Raw genomic sequence first — 24,917 nt, 5'->3', positions numbered from 1 at the left:
GCTGTTATAGGGGAAGGTCCAGACTACACAGCCAGACTGCTGTTATAGGGGGAAGGTCCAGACTACACAGCCAGACTGCTGTTATAGGGGGAGGTCCAGACTACACAGCCAGACTGCTGTTATAGGGGGAGGTCCAGACTACACAGCCAGACTGCTGTTATAGGGGGAGGTCCAGACTACACAGCCAGACAGCTGTTATAGGGGGAAGGTCCAGACTACACAGCCAGACAGCTGTTATAGGGGAAGGTCCAGACTACACAGCCAGACTGCTGTAATAGGGGGAGGTCCAGACTACACAGCCAGACTGCTGTTATAGGGAGATGACCAGACTACACAGCCAGACTGCTGTTATAGGGGGAGGTCCAGACTACACAGCCAGACTGCTGTTATAGGGGTTGTCCAGACTACACAGCCAGACTGCTGTTATAGGGGGAGGTCCAGACTACACAGCCAGACCCCTGTTATAGTTGAAGAAGCAGACGGAGTAACCAGACTACACAAACACATTTTTAAACAGCTAAGGTTATAGTCCAAAACAACAATCTCAGCCCCATCCATTGCTCAGCTATAAAGTTGATCATTTATAATGTGTTGGAGATAAGTTGCGGACCAGTCGGTTTGGGTTTCCCTTTAAATGTGAATAATGTAACAGAATAATAGTGCAGTGTCTGGTCAATATGTTATCCAGGGTCTAATAGAGAGTAATTGTAGGAGGATTGTGAGGAGTCTTCATAACCCCAGCAACACAGAAACCAAGCAATCTCTTTAATGAAGCAAAACAATCTCTGCACTTACATCATTAGTCATTTGGCTGTTGCGGCCGTCTCCCCCGAGCCGGCTTTATAGAGCGCCATTACTGGGGGAGACTAGCGGCCTGGCATCAATCCCAAACCATAGACTTGATTGATTTCTTTGGAAACCCAAAAGCAAGCGCTGATATATGAGCAGCCACAGCAATGGTTTTAATGATTCAATAAATGAGCCGAATAAAAGTCCTGATCTGATAAGGATCATCCCACTACTCAACACACAAGAGGTGGAATATGTCTTCAAGATGCTACGTGTAAGGATGGGCTTGTGGTCCTAAGAGTTTTTAGTGTCAAATGAGATGTGGTGGCGAGTAGTGGCCACAGGTTCCAGGTGGTCAATTATGTAATATGTCCATAGGGGCTAGAGGTATATGGCGGCCAATTGTGTAACCGATAATCATGGTGGCCAGTGATACATGGTGGTCAATTATGTGATCGGTTCCCGGTGGCTAGATCAATCTGTGGTCATTGATGTTCTCTGTGTAGAGGTACATGCTCAATAATGTAAATAATGTTCCTAGTGACCAGAGGTACCCGATGGTCAATTATATAATCAGTGTCGTTGGTGGCCAGAGGTACTTGGTGGTCAATGATCTACTCAATGTTCCTGCTGGCTATAGGTACCTGGTGCTCAATGGTGTATTCCATTCTTGTTGGCTAGAGGTACCTGAAAGTCAGTGATGAATTCCGTGTTCCTGATGGCCAGAGCACCTGGTGGTCAACGATCTAATCAATGTTCTTGGTGGCTAGAGGTACCTAGTGCTCAATGATGTAATCTGTTCTTGGTGGACAGGGGTACCTGGTGGTCAATGATCTAAATCAATGTTCTTGGTGGCTAGAATTACCTAGTGCTCAATGATGTAGTCTCTTCCTGGTGGCCAGAGGTACCTGGTGGTCAATGATGTAATCAATGTTACTGGTGGTCAGTGATATAATCAGTGTTCTTGGTGGCTACGAGTCCCTGGTTGTTAAAGAGCCAATTCGGGCTCCTGCCGGTTAGATGTACCTGCCATGTTGGACACGAAAGTGATCAATGTTCCTTGTGGGCAGTCTTATAATCCATGTTCTTTCTGATTATTGATGTAATAATGAATGTCCTTCATTGTGGTGGTAAAAGTTATCTGATGGTTAATAATGTAATCTATGTTTATGGTACATGGGTACCCGATAGGTAAGTGATAAAATCTATTTTCTTGGTAACCAGTGTTCAGTGGTATAATCAATGTTCTTGGTGATCGGTGGTACCTGGTGGTCAATGATCCAATTGATTTCACTGGTGGCCATAGCCAACTGGTGGTCATTGATCTAATCAATGTTCCTGGTGGGCAACAATGCAATCATTCCTATTGTTCACCAATGGTACCTAGGGGTTAGTGATGTGATCAATATTCTTGGTGACCAATGGTTCTTTATGGATACTGTTATAGTCATATCTAGTTCTTGGTGGTCCACCCAGAGATACATGATAGCCAATAAATCCATCAAGGTTCCTTGGGCCAGAGTTGCCTGGTGGTCAATAATATAATAAATATTCCTGGTTTCCAGAGGTGGTCCATGTAAATCTTACAATCTCTCATATTTTGTAGTAGATGATCCATGCATCCATCCAAACTACTCCTTACAGTTTCTGTATCGAGTTGTGATGAAGACAGTGGCCATTAATATCTGGAGGTAAGTGACACATCCCATGTGAGGCTCAGATAAATTTCCACAGGTTCTGGCAACACAATGAAGAATAGAACTGATCGGCGTCACTTCTAATGTTGGCAAACCAGGTATCAACGAAGGGAGGACAATGACAAGTATGTATTACTGTAGTTACTCCTTCCAAATCACTTTGTATGAGACTGTACGTTACCTGGTGAGAGCCGGAGTGGCCATGTCAGACTGAACTCCTATGGCCATGGGTATCCCACCACAGTTTATATTCCCAAGTTCTTCTGCGATAGCAATGCTATAGGAGAAGTCCAATCCCATCCCACCATATTCTGAAAAACACAAAAGTGAAAGTAATGAGCACATACAAGTATTTCTCACAATAACAAAACCTCGATGTCCAACCCGAGTCATTCCAGTCTAGCACTTTTTGTGTTTCCTAAAGATGAAAAACACTATTTAGTGTTACAAGATGTGACTTGAAGTGTCTTGAGTCTGCTTGGTGGTTACATGGTTAGTCACCTTGTCGACCCAAAATATGGTGGGTCACCTTCAGTGGGGAATAGATTGAACCTAAAGTCTCCTCCTGCTTGGGCTTCCAGTGAATTTGTGAGGAAGCGTAAAAGAAAGTGTTCCACTTCCCTACAGCACCCCCGCAGGGGAAAAGACGAATTACACAGTGTCCATTCAAACCCAAAGATTGACTGAGTAACACAGGACAGGTCCTATAGAGAGATATGGGAAAGCATGCAAATGAATCCAAACCAGCAGACACATCCACCTGAGAGCAGCTGTCTTGGAGCTCTTGTCTCTCATCAGTACAGGGAAGGGTTGGTTGGACGCAAAGCCTTAGGAGAAGGGTGGGGGGAATATTTCCTCAATAACCAGCCACTGCAGTGTATGGTAGATTATTCTTCAGGCAATGCCCCATGGAAAAACATGCTGCCTGCGGATAGGACACTATGTAAGATCTGCTCACCTCATCAGGCCCTATAACATGCTGCCTGCAGATAGAACACTATGTACAATCTGCTCACCTCATCAGGCCCTATAACATGCTGCCTGCAGATAGAACACTATGTACAATCTGCTCACCTCATCAGGCCCTATAACATGCTGCCTGCAGATAGGACACTATATACAATCTGCTCAGACCCTCCTGCTCTATAACATGCTCCCTGCAGATAGGACACTATGTACAATCTGCTCAGCTCCTCCTGCTCTATAACATGCTGCCTGCAGATAGGACACTATGTACAATCTGCTCACCTCATCAGGCCCTATAACATGCTGCCTGCAGATAGGACACTATATACAATCTGCTCAGACCCTCCTGCTCTATAACATGCTCCCTGCAGATAGGACACTATGTACAATCTGCTCAGCTGCACCTGCTCTATAACATGCTGCCTGCAGATAGGACACTATGTACAATCTGCTCAGCTCCTCCTGCTCTATAACATGCTGCCTGCAGATAGGACACTATGTACAATCTGCTCAGCTCCTCCTGCTCTATAACATGCTCCCTGCAGATAGGACACTATGTACAATCTGCTCAGCTGCACCTGCTCTATAACATGCTGCCTGCAGATAGGACACTATGGGGCAGATTTACTTACCTGGTCCATTCGCGATCCAGCCGCACGTCGTCCGACGTTGATTTGGAGCTTGCCAGGATTCACTAAGGTCGTGCGCTCGATATCCACTAAGTGTCGCTGCTGCGCTGAAGTCCGCCGGAGTTCACCTCCTCCGTCTCGGTGTATGTGAGTTCTATTCTTGCGTAACAAATTTTTTTTTTTTATTCCACAGTTCTTCAGAATCTGTCAGGTTTTCCGACGGCCACAGCCTCCAATTTCTGTCACATGAAAGCCGGCGCCGATGCGCCACAATCCGATCGCGTGCGCCAAGGTAGGTAGGTAGCTGAGTTGGTGGTCACTGAAGGAATACAGGAAGAGCGGTAATTATTGTTTAAGATGATGTAAATTATTTTATGTATATGTAGACGTTATATGTTATTATATGTTGTATATATTGTGGCGAACACCATTTCCCCATGTGGGATTATCAAAGTTTTATTATATTATATTATTATATTTTATTATATTATTACATTATTATATTATATTATTATATTATTATTTGGACTCCATTTCCAGCTGACTTTCTCCATGTCGCTTTTAGCACCGAATAATTACACAGATCCAAAACCCACTCCGCAGACGATAGGAGAGAGAAGGGGTCGTGACATTTTTGGAGAAAGTCTCGAGTCAGGAAAAGTGGAGTGTGCGGAGCTGGACGTCCCCGGTCCCTTTCTAATCATCAGCTCGTAGATTGGGGTCGGGTCAGGGAGCTCCGGAGACTTTGGAGAATTTTCTGCTGGAATCAGCGATGCACCTGCTGCCCGGAGCCGCGGACATGACCGGACATGACAGATTGTCAAACCTCCAGATATTTAATTAGCAATTTTTGATACGTGAAATTACAGAGAGACGAGAAGATGACTAACTATTCCTACGCATCAGGGGGGAGTAATAATTGAGAGAAGAACGAATGGGATTAACCCTTGTGTATCCAAATTCTTGTGGGACAGTAAGAAGCAGTTACTCTATCCAACCGATTCCAGATCTGCGCTCATCGATTAACCATTTATGAGACCCATAGTGGGAAGAACCTCCCTCCGAAATGTTCTGTCTTCAATGGAGATGACATTGAGCTGAGATCATAAGTTGTACATCATTGGTCTCAACCTACACTCACCGGCCACTTTATTAGGCACACCATGCTAGTAACGGGTTGGACCCCCTTTTGCCTTCAGAACTGCCTCAATTCTTTGTGGCATAGATACAACAAGGTGCTGGAAGCTCCTCAGAGATTTTGCTCCATATTGACATGATGGCATCACACAGTTGCCGCAGATTTGTCGGCTGCACATCCATGATGCGAATCTCCCGTTCCACCACATCCCAAAGATGCTCTATTGGATTGGGATCTGGTGACTGTGGAGGCCATTTGTGTCCAGTGACCTCATTGTCATGTTCAAGAAACCAGTCTGAGATGATTCCAGCTTTATGACATGGCGCATTATCCTGCTGAAAGTAGCCATCAGATGTTACAGGGTACATTGTGCTCATAAAGGGATGGACATGGGCAGCAACAATACTCAGGTAGGCTGTGGCGTTGTACCAAGGGGCCCAAAGAGTGCCAAGAAAATATTCCCCACACCATGACACCACCACCACCAGCCTGACCTGCTGATACAAGGCAGGATGGATCCATGCTTTCATGTTGTTGACGCCAAATTCTGACCCTACCATCCGAATGTCGCAGCAGAAATTGAGACTCATCAGAACAGGCAACGTTTTTCCAATCTTCTACTGTCCAATTTCGATGAGCTTGTGCAAATTGTAGCCTCAGTTTCCTGTTCTTAGCTGAAAGGAGTGGCACCCGGTGTGCTCTTCTGCTGCTGTAGCCCATCTGCCTCAAAGTTGGACGTACTGTGCGTTCAGAGATGCTCTTCTGCCTACCTTGGTAGTAACGGGTGGCGATTTGAGTCACTGTTGCCTTTCTATCAGCTCGAACCAGTCTGCCCATTCTCCTCTGACCTCTGGCATCAACAAGGCATTTCCGCCCACAGAACTGCCGCTCAATGGATGTTTTTTCTTTTTCGGACCATTCTCTGTAAACCCTAGAGATGGTTGTGCGTGAAAATCCCAGTAGATCAGCAGTTTCTGAAATACTCAGACCAGCCCTTCTGGCACCAACAACCATGCCACGTTCAAAGGCCACAAATCACCTTTCTTCCCCATACTGATGCTGGGAGAACTGCAGGAGATTGTCTTGACCATGTCTACATGCCTAAATGCACTGAGTTGCCACCATGTGATTGGCTGATTAGAAATTAAGTGTTAACGAGCAGTTGGACAGGTGTACCTAATAAAGTGGCCGGTGAGTGTATGCGTCAGTATCTACTGAAGGCCTAGCATGATATTCAGAGGAGAGACCCTTCTCTATGATATCTATATTACGGTATCTAACAGGACACATAAGCCGACCACAATCCTTCATGGGCCGGAGCAATGATATTTTCATGGATGGTATTTCTACATTTTTCACACATACAACTAGTGACAGGTTCCTATAGAGCCCCATTACCTATATGCCACCATTTCTTTAGCCAAAAGTTGGTTCCTTACATCCCTACAAAATCAACTTTGTTATCTTATCTGGCATCAGGAGAAGGGGAGTCTAACAGCTCCTCCTCGTGTCACATGCCTCCCTATCACCATTCAGGACTTTATGTCATGTGACCAGGGTGATGTCATCCAAGGTCCTTTACCTACTAACTTTTGCCAAATCTACTCCATGTATGTATCTGCCACCATGGACCACAGCAGCCTCCATGGACCTCTATTCCATCCCATCCTTCATGGAGGCTGCTGTGATTTCATGTGATCAGATACATACATGAGGTAGATTCTGCAAATGTTACTGTTAATGTTGGGTAAAGGACATTAGATGATATCACCCTGATCACATGGGAAGGAGTAGAAGAGATTGAGGATGGGTGAATACATCCCTTCTGACTTGCCGCTGGAATCTGGCTGTATGTCAGGTAAGATAAAGTTCATTTTATGGGGATGTGAGGCAATCAATTTTAGCTAAAAGAAGGGTGTCAGTTAGTTAATAGGGTTCTATGGGAACCTATTACTCGTTGTTTTTGTGAAAAATGTGGTTACAGGTTCACTTCAATCAGTGTCGGACTGACCCACCAGAGAATTGGAGGATCTTCAGTGGGCCAAGGATATAACCCAATTCTGAACCCCAGAGGTTTAGCAGAAATCTATGAAATTTGTAGGCTACTAGGGTCTATTACCGAGAGGGTGGCAGAGGCTGGGCCCCCAAATGATTATATCTGTTCGGCCCAATGAACCCCAACACGATACTGTACCAGAAGTCACATAGCTCCAAGAGTGACTGAGGAAATCAGTGATAACAACGTCACAACAACTGTGATCATGATGTCATCACCCAAAAAGGAGCAGATACCAACGCTGAAACGGGGGAGATTGAAACGTGATATATTCCCATTTATTTTATAAAAATATGCTATATTTATAGGGAAAATATTTGCCCAAATATCCTATTAAGCCAATACAGGCAGTTACGTACATGATAAGTTCTGTAGGTTTGTCCTTAAGTTGAATTTGTATGTAAGTCGGAACTGTATATTTTATCATTGTAATCCCAGCCAAAATTTTTTGGGTTTCTGTGACAATTGGATTTTAAAAATGTTGGGTTGTCATAAGAACCAGGATTAACACTAAAGCTTCATTACAGACGCCTGTGATAACTGTTATAGCTGTTTATTGTAGCCTAAGGATAAGGTACAGTAAATTACCAACATCCAGAGGTCCGTCTGTAACTAGGGGTCGTCTGTAAGTCGGGTGTTCTTAAGTAGGGGGCCACACTTCTTTTGTTTTCAAGTTGAGCCAGAAACTTCTAATGTTCTAGGAAATGTTGTCCGTGGACCATTTGTGTGTGACAAGGACACAGCGTGATGTACAACACACGGAGATTCTCTTCTTTATGAAAGGCTTTTTTTAGCTTTGAGGAAAATACAATGTCAGAATATTATCACCGAACCTCCTCGAGATTGTTGCCGGAGATAAAGCAGCTGCTCAGATGCCGCTGAATGTCTTTCCCTCGACGTCTAATCCCATAGAAATGGATTTCGGAGATTTCCTAACAGCTGCACAATCGGCAATTTTACCAAGTTTGGATGAAAATAAGATCATTTTTCAATCACGCCGCAAAAACACACATTGCCGCGGAATCGGGAAAATGTCATTTGACAAATGTCACCTACAGAAAAGATATCTAAAAAAAATAACCCCACTCACATCAATCTTATTGTATATGAAATTCAGAATTTAAAGGGACACTCCAGCTCCAAAGTACAAATGTTACTATTCATAGCAATGTACTGGAGACCCAGTGTTCTCCTTATTAAAGTGTCCATTGAAGGTCCCGACTAGAACTGTCCTTCACGGTGCCCCAAAAATATAATATTCCTGCACAATGTGCCCCTGCACTGTGTCACTGAGTAAAGTAAACTTACTCTACATTGTACCCATCAGTAAGGATGAGGTTCAGGTTCGAGGTCGTCTGAACCAAATTCAGCTCTGGGTCGGGTATGGAACCCGAATGCTCACCCACACCATTAAAGTTATCCCCTATCCAATGGCGTAACTTAAAGCTGATGGGCCCCAGTGCAAAGTCTGTGCCAGGCCCCCGACTATAATGTATGGTTTGTAGTACTAGTCTTCTCATATGGGAAAGTGACACCATAAGGGCCCCCTAAACCTCTTGGGCCCAGTTGCGACCGCACCCTCTGCACCCCCTCAAGTTACGCCCCTGCCCCTATCCACGGGATATTGCCTAACTTGCTGATCAGTGGGGGCCTCAGTCCTTATACCCCCACTGATCGTGAAAACGAGGGGTCCGATGGGGTCCCACGTACCTCGGTTGGACCCCTCGCCGCTCCTCAGACTCTATGGTAGTGATGGAAATTGCCGAGTGTCGCGCTCACCGATCTCCGTCAGATCCATAGAGATGAATGGAGCAGAACAATCATGTGCGGCCGTCTGGTCCATTAATCGGACGTGGGGTCCGACGGAACCTTTGTTTTTGGGATCTGTGGGGATAACAGCACTGAGACCCCCACTGATCAGCAAGTTAGGCCCTATCCTGTGGATGGGGCCTAACTTTTTTTCGTGGGAAAACCCCTTTAAGACTCGACCGAGAGTGTTATATAGTTACATATAGATGTAAAAAAAGACACATGTCCATCGAGCTCTAGTAGAGACCTACTTACACTTTAAAGGGCACCTACCACCCCGATTCTACCTATAAAGGTAGAAGGGGTGGTAGGTGGATGGATGGGACATGAGGATAGCCCTTTTTTGGGCTAATCCTCACGTCCCGGGCGTCTTTTACAAAACTTTCTTACATCTATATGCAAATTTTTTTATGTGGCTACTGGGGCGTGGAGTAGCCGGACATGAGGCTACTAGTCGCGGCTACTCCACGCTCCAGTAGCCTTGTTACTCCGCCTACCAGATAATCCTGGTAGCTGCGCGCCCTCGTCCGGGTCCCCTGCGTTCTGCTGCGCGCCGAAGATTTCCTGGTAGGCGGAGTAACGCGGCTACTCCACGCCTAGTAGCCTAATGTCCGGCTACTCCACGCCCCAGTAGCCGCATAAAAAAATTTGCATATAGATGTAATAAAGTTTTGTAAAAGACACCCGGGACGTGAGGATTAGCCCAAAAAAGGCTATCCTCACGTCCCATCCATCCACCTACCACCCCCTTCTACCTTTATAGGTAGAATCGGGGTGGTAGGTTCCCTTTAAATGCCACTAGCAAAACCAATGGTGGTACCTATCACGGCTGTTACCGTTTGGGGGTGAACCCGAACTTCAGGGACCCAAACTTTGCATTATCTGCAGAAATATGCTGTCAGAAATGGTAACAAACTGATTAGAATCCTACGGTTTTGTATTCAAATCTCCTTTACCGATCTCCACGTCTCCATAGTAACAGACTACAAACAAACTCCCTGCAGTCTGATCATGTAGTCATCCTCTCTTCATAGTGGTAGTGTAAGATATAGGAGCAGATGGAGATAAAGATGCATCTGACAATGTGATTCTCAAAGTAAAAAAAGTATGTGCCCCCCCGCGCTCCGGTCATGATATTACAGTCTAGGATTGTGCGTTATGGGTCGTGCAGAGATTATTTAGTTCCCCAGACACGAGTATGCTATAGCGCGCCCGTCCTTTCTGTACAGATACATTTCTATTATCGCTGCTTCACACGTTACATCTTCTCTTCGGGGATTTGGCGCTGTAGATAACGCGGATGAAAGTGGAAAGGTACAAGAAGAGTGATGACCAGACGACAGGCGGCGGCGCCGCCCCCTCGCCACCGCACTAAATCACACAAAGCAGGTAACACCGGCCGCTACACGAAGGCAAATGGATTTTCCCATCATGCGCTAAACATAATAAAGCAAAATCCCGGCTCCGCCAACTCCACAAAATCAATTTCTTCCTCACTGATGGAACGTTTTATGAGTAAATCACACGCTAGAAGAATGAAGCAAACGCCTTTCGGGGGACACTAACTGTGTAAATCGTGTCCATTAACCGAGGAGCAAGGAGTATTTGCAAAAAAAAAAAAAAAGTTCTGAAGAATTTTTCAGCTTAAAATCTTAAAGGAAAGCAATTTTAAAGCAAATTATTATACAATACCAGTGCGGCTGTAACTCAGGTGTCCAGAAGTTATGGTATTGCAGCTTACATATCTATCTGTCTATCTATCTCATATCTATCTATCTATCTCCTATCTAATGTCTATATCTAATATCTATCTATCTATCTATCTATCTCATATCTATCTCATATCTATCTATCCATCCATCTAATATCTATATCTAATATCTATCTCTATCTCCTATCTAATGTCTATATCTAATGTCTATATCTCATATCTATCTATTTCATATCTATCTATATCTAATATCTATCTCATATCTATCTATCTATCTATCTCTATATCTATCTATATCATATCTATCTATCTATCATATATCCATCTCATATCTATCTATCCATCCTCCTTGCACTATTTCTGATCATTCAGAACAGGGCACCAAGCTATGCAAATTTTTGGTGCTGCTGTGCTGGTGGAGGGGCTTCTGGCAGAATCAGTCTCCTTCCACCTCTGGCAGCTAATAATACTTCTCATGTAGGAGGAGCCTTCTAAGCTATTCTGAAATAGGCTGCAGAAAATCTGCTCCTGTCCTAACAAGCAGGGCAAGCTGCCATTTCTATTGGCTACACAGAAGTGGTCCTGGGAAGGGACAAAGCACGGGTTTCTTCCAGCATTAATTAAGGAATTTGTTGGTTATATATAAGAAAATTTACTAAGCTTTGTACATTACCCTAATAGGGTTACTCATATTGTAGTTACTCTGGAAAACTTTGTACTTCCGCAACAAGTATCCCTGGGCCACATGACCAGCCAACAGCTGCGGTCGAGACTTCCTGGAATGACCCAGGGGTCCGGGGCTCATTACTGAATACATGACCCTTCTGTAAATACCATAAACATGTCGCTGAAGGGACGTGACCCCTGACACGAGGGAAGTCCACAGGACAATGGACTTCACAGGAGGATCGGAAAGAGGCAGAAGGGAGAAGATTACCATCGTAAGTAAATTCAGATTGGTGGCAGCCAAATACTTGGCACCTCCATAAATCAGCAGTAGAGATAGAGAGAAGGTCAGGTTCAGGTCAGGCCACTTGACCTGGACATATGGACATCATCTGGCCAACCATAGCCATGACTTGTGGCTAGGGGGGGCTTCAATTTGCCGGATTGGCCAAGTGACCAAACTTGACCATCGGGTTGGCTGGTCTCTAATGAGCAGACAATGCACAGTGAATGAAACAGGAAGCAGACAGCGCACGTCTCTGTGTAGTGGCTGAGCCAAGTAATAGCGGCTTATCCTCCCATCCATGTGAAAAGGTGCTGATTTGCAGTAACCTGGTCTGAGTTGCCTCTTGACCTGTGTGGGTGCCAGTTGCCGGTCCCCCACCAATCTGATAAGGACGACCCATTGGAACTCATTTACTAAGGGTCCGAATTGCGCATTTTCATTGGGTTTCCCGCCGATTTCCGATTTGCACAGAATTGCCCTGGGATTTTGCCGCACGTGATCAGAGTATGTCGCATCGGTGCCGTTTTTCACGTGACAGAAATCAGGGGGCGTGGCCGTCGGACAACCCGATGGATTCGGAAAAACCACAGAATTTAAAAAAGAATTTGTGTCGCAAGATCAGCACTTACATGCCCCAGGAAGAAGAAGGTGAACTCCGGCGGACCTCGGCACAGCAGCGACACCTGCTGGATATAGGGCGCACGGACCTTAGTGAATCCCAGCAGACCCGAATCAGAGTCGGACAACGCGCCGCGGGATCACGACTGGACCGGGTAAGTAAATGTACCCCATTGTTTAGTTCTGAAAACCCCCTTTAATTTTTAGGCAATCTCTATAAAAATTTGTGCGTGAACAGAAGTTCAGCTCTTTGGACGGCTAATTGGAGTCTCCATAATCCTGCGAGTTGTGAGTTTCTGATTTTTTCCTGACTCAGTTTTTCTCTTGTCATTTTTGACCTTTCACTTATCATTGTTGTGAAGAACAGATAATGACGGCAATCACCGGCATCAAGTCAGCTAGAAAATCCAGGCGGCAGCGAGTCAGGCGTCAATTACATAATTCTGTGAGACAACCACAAGGCAATTATCGCCCCCAAATTAAGGTTTGATTTTTATTTTTTCAGGATTTTTTTTTTTTCTAAAGGTGATCTTTACACCTCATTGTACTCGTCTGTAATTTATGGGCAATTTGAGATAATTGTTACATCAAACCTTGTTGCGATGTTGACTCGTTTATGGTAAATTTATGCTGCGAAATCAAATTTTCGATAGGAAGCAAGTTGTGCTCTGGATTAAGGGGTTTTTGGAGAGAAAGGGGTGGGGTAGGGGCAGATTTTAGGCAGAAGTAGAGGAAAAACATACAGATATTAACTCACGCGTTTCAAGTGGGGGCTCTCCAGTCTTGAGGACTTCCAATCCCGTTTGATGGGAAGCAACAATGTAACGTTCATTGTGATGTGACATCCGAGCCTTCTCCTACGTGAATGACCAGGGATTGGCTGAGCCTTCACTTGTACAATAATGTATGACAAGACCACCTCCTTTCCGAGGAGTCCAGAATAAGAGGATATTTCTTCTTCTCCTTTTTATACAACCCTCAGATTTTATGTCAAAAAATCTGAGAAAACCCCTTTAAAGCTTATAAATAACTCTGTTTTTCAAACAGAATACCAAATTTAGCAAAAAAATGAAAAATTCTGGCTTTCTGAATCCAACACTAGAGGGAGCTCTGGAGCTCACTGCATACTGTTTATCTATTGAACTTAAAGAACATCTATCATCAGATCAAAGATTGTAAACCCAGCACACTGACATACTGGTGCGCGCCCCCTCTGGCATGATCTGTTCTTCTTTTAGCTTCTTATGCCCTGGTTTTTACAAAAAAACGACTTTTAGAATTATGTAAATGAGCCTGAGGTTCTCCAGGCTCCATAGGAGTTAAATGGAGCCCCTCGGCTCATTTACATAATTTTATGTAAATTATGTAACAGCATAAGAAGCTAAACGAAGAGCAGAGGGGCCGCGCACCAGTATGTCAGTGTGCTGGGTGTACAATCCTTAATCTAGTGATACTTAACAATAACTCTGTATGCAGGTAATTCCTAAGCTCCTCCTAGTGGTCACTGGTGGCACACGGAATTCGGTCTTATTCAACAAATGTGGATTTGCATTTCAGATTCATAAAAAAAAAAAACAGTGCAGGTTGATACACATATAACTAAAAAAAAAAGAAATAAAAACAGAGTAATGCAAAAAGTACAAATTGTACCTTACATGACGCGACACAATGATCTCATTGTAAACAGAACACGAACAGATGTTAGTCTGCTTTGGGCCAATAAACAAAACAAAAGGATAAACCAAAAATCACAGAAACATTTTTGCAAATTTAGAGATTCAAACTTTCCATTCAGGTTCGGGTGCCAATTTGACATATTAACGCCCCTAGCAACTAGCCATGGCTTTAATTGGCCAGGAGTGTCTCCATGGTAACAGACTACAGGTTGATCTTGTGTAGTCAGATCTTGTAGTCACATTGGATCATACATACAGTTGGCTGACAAAAAAAAAAAATGAAAAGAGGGTATTGGGGAATCTTAAGATAGGAACAGAGAAGATAGAACTGTAAAATAGAAGATTTACAGTTTGAGAAATTCCACAATATCCTGCGGGAAAAATCTGATATCAATATAAATTCTAGATCAGTGATATCGCAAGGGATCATGGGATGAGCTGTGAACCACTTACATTTTTGTTCATTACAGGCAGTTACATACAAGATAGGGTCCATAGGTTTGTTCTCAAGTCGAATTTGTATGTAAGACGAAACTGTATATTTTATCATTTTAGATCCAGACAAAAAAAATTAAAAAATTTTTGCCCCAGTGACAATTGGAGTTTCAAAATTTTGGGCTGTAATGGGACCAAGGATTATCAATAAAGTACAAGGTATAAAGACTATAGTAACATCCAGGGAGGTCACCAGAGGTCACATGGGGCAGAGGGGTCCGTCTGTAAGTCGGGTGTCCATAAGTAGTGGACCGTCTGTATTTTACAGTAAAAAAATTTTGTAAAAAATTCAGTGTTCTGTGACTTTAAGAAACTATTGTATGAGTAAATATCTTCAATGTGCTCATGCAGTGGATCTCCACAATCCCCCCCTGAATATTGTCTCACTCTCCGCTCCCCGATGCGCCGGTCCGGGTTGTATAATGCGGCTTGTCATCTCTCATACTCCTAAGCCTCGGAGGACTCAACGAGACGAGCGAACAATATTTTTGGCTCACGTTCCTGACAGCTGGATGGTGATGTAATATTTCAAAATGCCCAACATCAGGAAGTATATTCCTACTTTATACCTGTGTTTTATCTTTAGGATATTTCTTTTTCGTGAAGCTCGTTCCTTCGTTTTTTATTTTGTTCGTGGCTTTAGATTTTTATTTTTTTATAGTTATACTTTTTTACAGGTTTTATTAGGTTAATATTATTTTTTGCATTTTTTTTTACATTTCAACTATTTAGATTCTATTTAGTATTTTTATTTTTTTTGCACATTTTCTATTTTGGTTTATTTTTTCACATTTTTGATTAATTACCCATATATACTCGAGTATAAGCCGACCCATGTATAAGCCGAGGCCCCTAATTTTACCACAAAAACCTGGTAAAACCTATATTTTCTTTACTTGAGTATAAGCCGAGTTTGGGTTTTCAGCACATTTTTTTTAAACTGAAAAACTAGGCTTATACTCGAGTATATATGGAATTTATATTCTATTTAGTATTTTTTTGCACATTTTCTGTTTTGGTTTATTTTTTTACATTTTCGATTAATTAAGACTTTTTTGTTTTGGTTTAATTTTTTATTTTTAATGTGTCTAGTTTCCTTTTTTATTAGTCTTGTGTCAACTTTTTTTTAATTTATATCGATCGTTTTTCTACTGGGCAACAATTTAAAATTTTTCGTTTTTGGTTTTTATTGTTTGATTATTTTTTAACTATTTCTTTTCTGTTTGTGTTATTTTTTTATGTTTTTTTTTTATGTTTTCTTGTGTATAGAGGGGGGCTGGAATTCTTTGCATTTTCACATGCTCGCAGATGTTTCCTTTGATCAGTAAATGTTCTAACATTGTACAAAAATATTTGGAGCATAAAGGAAAGCTGATACACAACAAGTCACTGACACTTGACAGGAGAAAATAACAGGCTCGCAGAACAAAAGATGAGCTCGTCCACGGGCCAAGAAAAACGAAACCGGATAGATTTGAGCAAAAGCAGGAACAACATATTTCTCTCATTACAGGATGGCTGGGGAACAGATTACGACAATGAATCTGTGTCCCCGGCCAAAACCTGTGCAGCGAAATGGTCAGGGGAACATTTTTGCCTTCCAACGTTTTTGTAATAAAAATTGTTAATGTTGCAGTAGGGTGCTCAAGGTCCTTCCACTCTTCTTCTATTAACAACCCAAATGAACTTTTTACACCTGATTATTTTGGCCTTGAATCCAATGGTCCATTTACTATTTTATTATTTTTTTTTTGTAATTCTTTTTGCTAGACTTCATTCTCAACAGAGAAAAAAAAATCAGATTTGTCCAATGTTAATTCTAACTAGAGATGAGCGAGCACTAAAATGCTCGGGTACTCGTTATTCGAGACGAACTTTTCCCGATGCTCGAGTGCTCGTTTCGAGTAACGAGCCCCATTGAAGTCAATGGGAGACTCGAGCATTTTTCAAGGGGACCAAGGCTCTGCACAGGGAAGCTTGGCCAAACACCTGGGAACCTCAGAAAAGGATGGAAACACCACGGAAATGGACAGGAAACAGCAGGGGCAGCATGCACGGATGCCTCTGAGGCTGCTTAATCGCACCATTATGCCAAAATTATGGGCAACAGCATGGCCATGACAGAGTGACCGAATGAAGCTAGATAGCATCTAAAACATCCAATAATTGACCCTGACACTATAGGGGACGGCATGCAGAGGCAGCGGCAGCAGCGGCAGGCTAGAGAGTGGCATGGCGACATACCCTAAATGGACTCAGGCTTCAAACCAATGGGTGGCAGAGAGGAACCAAAGGAGGTGAGCAAGAAGCGCTCAAATAATATCGGTACATGATAAAAGTTTGCCAGTATATTTTGTGGATTACACAGCAGGGTGGCAACAAAGTTAACATGGAAGCCATGAAAACAATCCAAAATTCTGCCTGACACAGCTCGTTTGATAAGGGGACCATGTATGGAGGCAGTGAACTAGTAGTAGATTAAAGGTGCTGCAGTTAAAACGATGTTAGTTGGATCTTGGCATGGAGCTGGCGCTCCGCTGCCAGGCGAGCTTTCGCCAATCCAAGCCCCTGTCTCTAGGCTACTCCCCAAACAGCACTTCTAAGAACCTTTTGTATAAGATCAAGTGTAGTAGCGTTCTTATAAGTTTAGGATATGGCGGGTGAGGGGAATGTAAACAGATGCGCAAGAAGCGCTGAAATAATATACGTAAATGGTAAAAGTTTGCCAGTGTATTTTGTGGATAACACAGCAGGGTGGCGACAAAGTTAACAACTTTGATGTGGAATCCATGAAAACAACCCAAATTTCGGCCTGACACACCTCGTTTGATAAAGGGACGATGTATGGAGGCAGCTATATGGACGACTTTTGGAGGTAGCAATGGAGACAACGAGTGGAGGCTGCTATGGAGACAATTCAATTTGGATAGTGCCTGTATGTGGCAGTCCAAAAAAGTTTTCAAACCAGAGGAGCAGGTAGGTGGCCCTCCAGAAAAATGGAATAGATTGAGTGCCTGTATGTGGCAGTCCAAAAAAGTTTTCAAACCAGAGGAGCAGGTAGGTGGCCCTCCAGAAAAATGGAATAGATTGAGTGCCTGTATGTGGCAGTCCAAAAAAGTTTTCAAACCAGAGGAGCAGGTAGGTGGCCCTCCAGAAAAATGGAATAGATTGAGTGCCTGTATGTGGCAGTCCCAAAAATTGTTTAAAACAGAGGACCGGGTAGGTGGCCCTGCAGTAAAATTAAATGCATAAAGTACTATAGCTAGAGCCAGTGGGCCCTGTCAAAAAATAGCCAGTTTCCTCTGCTTTACTGTACAAAGAGGAGGAGAAGGAGGAAAATGAGGAGGAGGAGGAGTGGATAAATTATTCAGGTTGAGCTTCCTTCACCTGGTGGAGATTGGAAATTAGGAGAAATCCAGGCTTTATTCATCTTGATAAGCGTCAGCCTGTCAGCGCTGTCAGTCGACAGGCGTGTACGCTTATCGGTGATGATGCCACCAGCTGCACTGAAAACCCGCTCGGACAAGACGCTAGCGGCAGGGCAGGCAAGAACCTCCAAGGCGTACAGCGCCAGTTCGTGCCACATGTCCAGCTTTGAAACCTAGTAGTTGTAGGGAGCTGTGTGATCATTTAGGACGATGGTATGGTCAGCTACGTACTCCCTCACCATCTTTCTGTAAAGATCAGCCCTATTCTGCCGAGACTGGGGACAGGTGACAGTGTCTTGCTGGGGTGACATAAAGCTGGCAAAAGCCTTGTAAAGCGTACCCTTGCCAGTGCTGGACAAGCTGCCTGCTCGCCTACTCTCCCTCGCTACTTGTCCCGCAGCACTACGCACTCTGCCGCTAGCGCTGTCAGAAGGGAAATACTGTTTCAGCTTGTGCACCAGGGCCTGCTGGTATTCATGCATTCTCACACTCCTTTCCTCTCCAGGGATGAGAGTGGAAAGATTTTGCTTGTACCGTGGGTCCAGGAGAGTGAACACCCAGTAAATCGGTGCTGGAATAAATTCTTTGAACGCGAGGGTCACGGGATAGGCACCTTAGCATGAAATCTGCCATATGCGCCAGAGTACCAACGCGTAAGAATTCACTCCCCTCACTGGCCTGACTCTCCATTTCCTCCTCCTCCAACTCCTCTTCTTCTGCCCATACACGCTCAACAGTGAAGGACTCAACAATGGTCCCCTCTTGTGTCTCGCCAACATTCTCCTCCTCTTCCTCCTCATCCTCCTCCACCTCCACCTCCTCCGATATGCGCTGAGAAACAGACCTAAGGGTGCTTTGGCTATCAACAAGGGAATCTTCTTCCCCCGTCTCTTGTGAGGAGCGCAAAGCTTCCGACTTCATGCTGACCAGAGAGTTTTTCAACAGGCCAAGCAGCGGGATGGTGAGGCTGATGATGGCGGCATCGCCACTGACCATCTGTGTTGACTCCTCAAAGTTACTCAGCACCTGACAGATATCAGACATCCACGTCCACTCCTCATTGTAGACTTGAGGAAGCTGACTGACCTGACTACCAGTTCTGGTGGAAGTTGACATCTGGCAGTCTACAATCGCTCGGCGCTGCTGGTAAACTCTGGATAACATGGTCAGTGTTGAATTCCACCTCGTGGGCACGTCGCACAACAGTCGGTGAGCGGGCAGTTGGAGGCGGCGCTGCGCTGCCCTGAGAGTGGCAGCATCTGTGCTGGACTTCCTGAAATGCGCACAGATGCGGCGCACCTTCGTGAGCAAATCAGACAGATTGGGGTATGTCTTGAGGAAACGCTGAACTATCAGATTTAACACATGGGCCAGGCATGGCACATGTGTCAGTCTGCCGAGTTGCAGAGCCGCCACCAGGTTACGGCCGTTGTCACACACAACCATGCCTGGCTTCAGGTTCAGCGGTGCCAGCCACAGATCAGTCTGCGCCGTGATGCCCTGTAATAGTTCTTGGGCGGTGTGCCTTTTATCGCCTAGGCTCAGCAGTTTGAGCACCGCCTGCTGTCGCTTAGCGACGGCACTGCTGCTGTGCCTAGAGCTACCGACTGATGGCGCCATGCCCACGGATGGTCGTTCGGAGGAGGAGGTGGAGGAGGGGTGGGAGGAGGAGGAGGCATAGTAGGCCTGAAACACCTGGACCGAGGTAGGCCCCGCAATCCTCGGCGTCGGCAGTATATGACCAGCCGCAGGGTCAGACTCGGTCCCAGCCTCCACCAAGTTAACCCAATGTGCCGTCAGCGATATATAGTGGCCCTGCCCGGCAGCACTCGTCCACGTGTCCGTGGTCAGGTGGACCTTGTCAGAAACGGCGTTGGTCAGGGCACGGATTATGTTGTCTGACACGTGCTGGTGCAGGGCTGGGACGGCACATCGGGAAAAGTAGTGGCGGCTGGGGACCGAATACCGAGGGGCGGCCGCCGCCATGAGGCTGCGAAAGGCCTCGGTCTCTACTAGCCTATAGGGCAGCATCTCCAGGCTGAGCAATCTGGAGATGTGGACATTAAGGGCTTGGGCGTGCGGGTGGGTTGCACTATATTTGCGTTTCCGCTCCAGCGTCTGGGGTATGGAGAGCTGAACGCTGGTGGATGCTGTGGAGGATCGTGGAGGCGACGATGGGGTTTTTGTGGCAGGGTCCTGGGCAGGGGGCTGACTATCAGCTGACACAGGGGAAGGAGCAGTGGTGTGCACGGCCGGAGGTGAACGCGCTTGTTGCCACTGAGTGGGGTGTTTAGCATTCATATGCCTGCGCATACTGGTGGTAGTTAAGCTATTAGTGGTGGAACCCCTGCTGATCCTGGTTTGGCAAATGTGGCACACCACAGTCCGTCGGTCATCCGGTGTTTCCTTAAAGAACCTCCAGACTTCTGAAAATCTAGCCCTCGCCTCAGGAGCCCTCGCCACGGGAGCTTCACTAGTTGACACATTTGGCGCTGATGCACCAGCTCTGGCCCTGCCTCTCCGTCTGGCCCCACCACTGCCTCTTCCAACCTGTTCTTGTCGAGGACTCTCCTCCGTCTCAGAAGCACTGTGTTCACCCGGCCTCTCAACCCAGCTTGGGTCTGTCACCTCATCATCCTCCGATCCCTCAGTCTGCTCCCCCCTCGGACTTCCTGCCCTGACAACAACTTCACCACTGTCTGACAACCGTGTCTCCTCATCGTCAGACACCTCTTTACACACTTCTTCCAGTACGTCAACAAGGTCATCATCACCCACAGACTGCGACTGGTGGAAAACCTGGGCATCGGAAAATTGCTCATCAGCAACCGGACAAGTGGTTTGTGACTGTGGGAAGGGTCCAGAAAACAGTTCCTCAGAGTATGCCGGTTCAAATGCCAAATTTTGCTGGGAGGGGGCAGACTGGGGGGGGAGGAGGCTGAGGTGCAGGAGCTGGAGGAGTGCCGATTTCGGTGACATGGGTGGACTGCGTGGAAGACTGACTGGTGGACAAATTGCTCGAAGCATTGTCGGCAATCCACGACATCACCTGTTCTGGCCTCAACAGTGCTCTACCACGAGTCCCAGTAACTTCAGACATGAACCTAGGGAGTGTAGCTCTGCGGAGTTCCCCTGCTCCCTCATAAGCAGGTGGTGTCTCACCCCGCCCAGGACCACGGCCTCTGACCCCTGCAGTAGTTGGACGCCCACGTCCCCGCCCTCGTCCTCTACCCCTAGCCCTCGGGTTAAACATTTTGAAAATGAGAGTTATAACTTTAATTTTTTTTTTTACTTTTTTTTGTGGTTTTTTTTTTTGTGTGTGTTTTTTAGTTTTTAAAACCAAACGATGCTATCCTATTGCTATGGCTATTTTCTAGCCAAGTATTAAAGCACACTGCTATGCCAGATGAGATGACGCTGTAAAAAATAAACGTAAAATAAAAAAGGAAATGGCAGACTGTGCCTAATTGAAATACAACCCCGGGCCCTAATAAATTTTCCCACTTCGGTCTTTGCGATGGATATGTGCGTCACTAAGCGCTAAGCACAGCGGTCGCAAGTCTCACTCCAAATTGCTCACAATTTGCTAGTAGATGCACTGCAGCAACTACAGCCACCAGCAGATCAACCAGAAATCAAATATATATAACGCTACTGTAGGAGTAAGTAAGCCGTTTGGATTCTCCTATGGCTATTTTCTAGCCAAGTATGAAAGCACACTACTATGCCAGATGAGATGACGCTGAGTTATGAAAAAAATAAACGTAAAATAAAAAGAAACTGGCAGACTGTGCCTAATTGAAATCAAACCCCTAATAAATTGTCCCACTTTGGTGTTTGAGGTGGATATGTGTGTCACTAAGAGCTAAACACAACGGTAGCAAGTCCCCCTGCTAATTCCTCACAATATGGTACTAGCTGCACTACTAGTGCCAGCAAGCCCAGCCACAAGCAAACAAAAAAAAAAAGTATAACATTATTGTAGCCCTAAGAAGGGCTGTTGGGTTCTTGTAGAATCACTCCTGCCTAACAGTAAGCTAATAGAACACCCTAACGCTTTCCCTGACCAGCAGCAGCTCTCTCCCTAGCGGCATCCAGACAGAGAATGATCCGAGCAGCGCGGGCAGCGGCTAGTCTATCCCAGGGTCACCTGATCTGGCCAGCCAACCACTGCTATCTACGTGTAAGGGTACCACGTCATGCTGGGTGGAGTGCAGAGTCTCCTGGCTTGTGATTGGCTCTGTTTCTGGCCGCCAAAAAGCAAAACGGCGGGAGCTGCCATTTTCTCGAGCGGGCGAAATACTCGTCCGAGCAACGAGCAGTTACGAGTACGCTAATGCTCGATCGAGCATCAAGCTCGGACGAGTATGTTCGCTCATCTCTAATTCTAACCAAACTAAATAAAAATGTAATACCTTATTTTTCTAATTTATGTGAATAATTTTGGTCCGGCACATGGTCCATTTTTGTGCATTGAGGGGGTTGTTATGTGTTGAGGGTGTACAGGGTAGATCTTCTGTCACTATAAAAGGTGGTACCAATAGCCAAGATGTCCTCCTAAACAGAGCCCCAAAGGAAATCTACCATCAAAACCCATCCTGATAAACCAGGGACATTACTCATAGATCCAGGCACCGGGACTGTGGAATCTTCTTATATATGTGACCTGTGGCCTCCATCTGTCTGTCATCAAATTAGGTTAATGAACCAGAAGGGATTCTGGGTGTGTTACCAGAGCCCCCCTGTTTTGTAGCTGTAGGAGCACTTCCCTCTTCCATTGTGTACTAGAACTCCCTGCTGCCTTGAGATAACAGCAAGCGATAGGAGGGGGAAGTGCTGAGGGAGCAGGGTGAGGGGTGAGACATGCTCCAGCACAGAGCAAAAGCAGTGCAAAAAGGCTCTGGTAACATCCCACAGAGCACTTCTGACACATTAGCATAATTGTAAAAGTTGATTTTAGAAGGAAGGATAACAAAGGCCTTTAAGCCAATCACAATGGACCAGATTAGTCAATAGTCATTGTCTGTTCTGCCTAAGTAGTTGGGTTTAGATTGTAATTCAGTTCTCACGTCTGTGACTTGTCTAAATCTGAAATCGAGCGTTTTTTTGTTGTGCATGTGATCCTCTTGGGTCATTTCAGTCCAATAACCTTAGATAATGTTGTACGACACAATTAGGTTTTCAAGGATTGTTGAAAACAAACCACATGTCAAAGTGATATGACAAGACTGCGAAAAAGACATGTCCCAGGACTTTACACCTCCGGCCATGGGAGGCCACACCAGGTGGATTGTTTCAGAAAGTCATTGTAAGGAAGACTGGGACTCCAGAAGGTGGAGAGGACAGTGAGCCCTAAACTTAGCCCCAAAACTGATTACTGCCTATTGCCTCAACATGTCCTAGTGACACAGGACAACTTACAGACAATCTCTTACGAGCTCTTTGCGCAGACGCAAAACAAGACAAACAAACAAAAAACAGGTCAGCGACTGCGAAAGCATAAATTACAGAATCAATACCCAAAAAGAAATTCAGAGGTTCAGGCTACAAGTAAAAAAACGGAAGATAATCAGAGTCTACAATCAGAACACTTGTGAATAGAGCCAGGCAGAAATTTGTCCAGAAGTCTGTGGCCAGTGTCTCCTCAAGCTACTAGCACGAATTGAGGAAGATGTCAACACAGGCGTGGCAGTCTGACCAGTGGAGCTAGGTGACGGCCGGTGATGCCAAAGGGAAGGGGGTTGGGATAGCGGGGCTCTGCTGGCCAGGAGCAGGAGGTACTGTTACAGCGAGCAAGTCCTGCTGGACATCTACCATCAGTCAAACTCCAGTCGGGGCCCTGGATGTCTCACTTGTCCTGGTTTATGGGTTTTCACCAGTTTGCCAAAATCTTAAAAAAAATTTGGTACAGCTAGTGATGAAGTTGACTCAAATCTATTTGTTCATCTCTACAAAAGACAAAAGTTTTTAGAAAAATATTAAAAATACTGAACCTAATGAATAATTTACCATTGTAGCCACCCTGGTGGTTGTCTCCTTATACGGTGACCTTGTAGTATATTCGATGGTCTAGACTGCGGCATGGTTCAGTCATGGTGTAATTTTACTATGTCTCACAGGTGACGCTCTGGACCTCTGCCACCATGGATCTGTCAGCACTCACAACTAATACATTGCTTCGAATAATGACTCATCTTGAAGCTTTCATCAAGTAGTTGTAGCCCAGTCTGAAGATGTCTTGGCGCTGAATGTTCATAGCCTGGAGGCATCTCAATGGAATGAAGCAGTTGTTGGGATGTTCACTAAATACCCATTCCACGTACACAGGTAACAAGAGGGTTCAATTATTTACAAGATGAGTTGTTTGCTTTTTAAAGCAGGAGAGTTATGGACGTGTTCCCTCTCTGCCGGAAGGGGGTCGAAGATTAACCACACAACTTCCAGGCTGGCATCCAGGTAAATAGTTTATATAAAATTCAGATAAATAGTCTTATAGATTCTACAAAAAAATACATTAACAAGATATTTACATCTAAGGAGGTCTATGGCAGAGAAGGGAGTAAGGTCTGTATTCCTAGAGGTCTAGAGTAGGTCTAGAATGGAGAAGTGGTTGCAGTCATCATTCATGGTGGACTAGGGCAGAAAATGGTGTAAAGTCTGTATTCCTAGAGGTCTAGAGTAGAGAAGTGGTTGCAGTCATCATTCACGGTGGTCTAGGGCAGAGAAGGGTGTAAGGACTGTATTCCTAGAGGTCTAGAGTAGAGAAGTGGTTGCAGTCATCATTCATGGTGGTCTAGGGCAGAGAAGGGTGTAAGGACTGTATTCCTAGAGGTCTAGAGTAGAGAAGTGGTTGCAGTCATCATTCATGGTGGTTTAGGGCAGAGAAGGGTGTAAGGTCTGTATTCCTAGAGGTCTAGAGTAGAGAAGTGGTTGCAGTCATCATTCATGGTGGT

General features: G+C 45.1%; 1 protein-coding gene across 2 annotated transcripts in view; it reads right to left on the bottom strand.

Moving 5' to 3' along the window:
- Positions 1-24,917, bottom strand: part of LOC140133757 (probable acyl-CoA dehydrogenase 6) — a 56,372-nt gene that overhangs the window by 14,096 nt on the left and 17,359 nt on the right. For both annotated transcript variants that reach the window (XM_072154331.1, XM_072154330.1), the window contains exon 4: positions 2,668-2,797. In XM_072154331.1, the coding sequence (XP_072010432.1) occupies positions 2,668-2,797 (130 nt within the window). The remainder of the gene's footprint in view (positions 1-2,667; positions 2,798-24,917) is intronic.

Source organism: Engystomops pustulosus, chromosome 5, assembly GCF_040894005.1.
Source record: "Engystomops pustulosus chromosome 5, aEngPut4.maternal, whole genome shotgun sequence".
NCBI lineage: Eukaryota > Metazoa > Chordata > Amphibia > Anura > Leptodactylidae > Engystomops > Engystomops pustulosus.
Note: the sequence above shows the minus strand (reverse complement) of the source record. Positions and strands in the feature narration are given on the sequence as shown.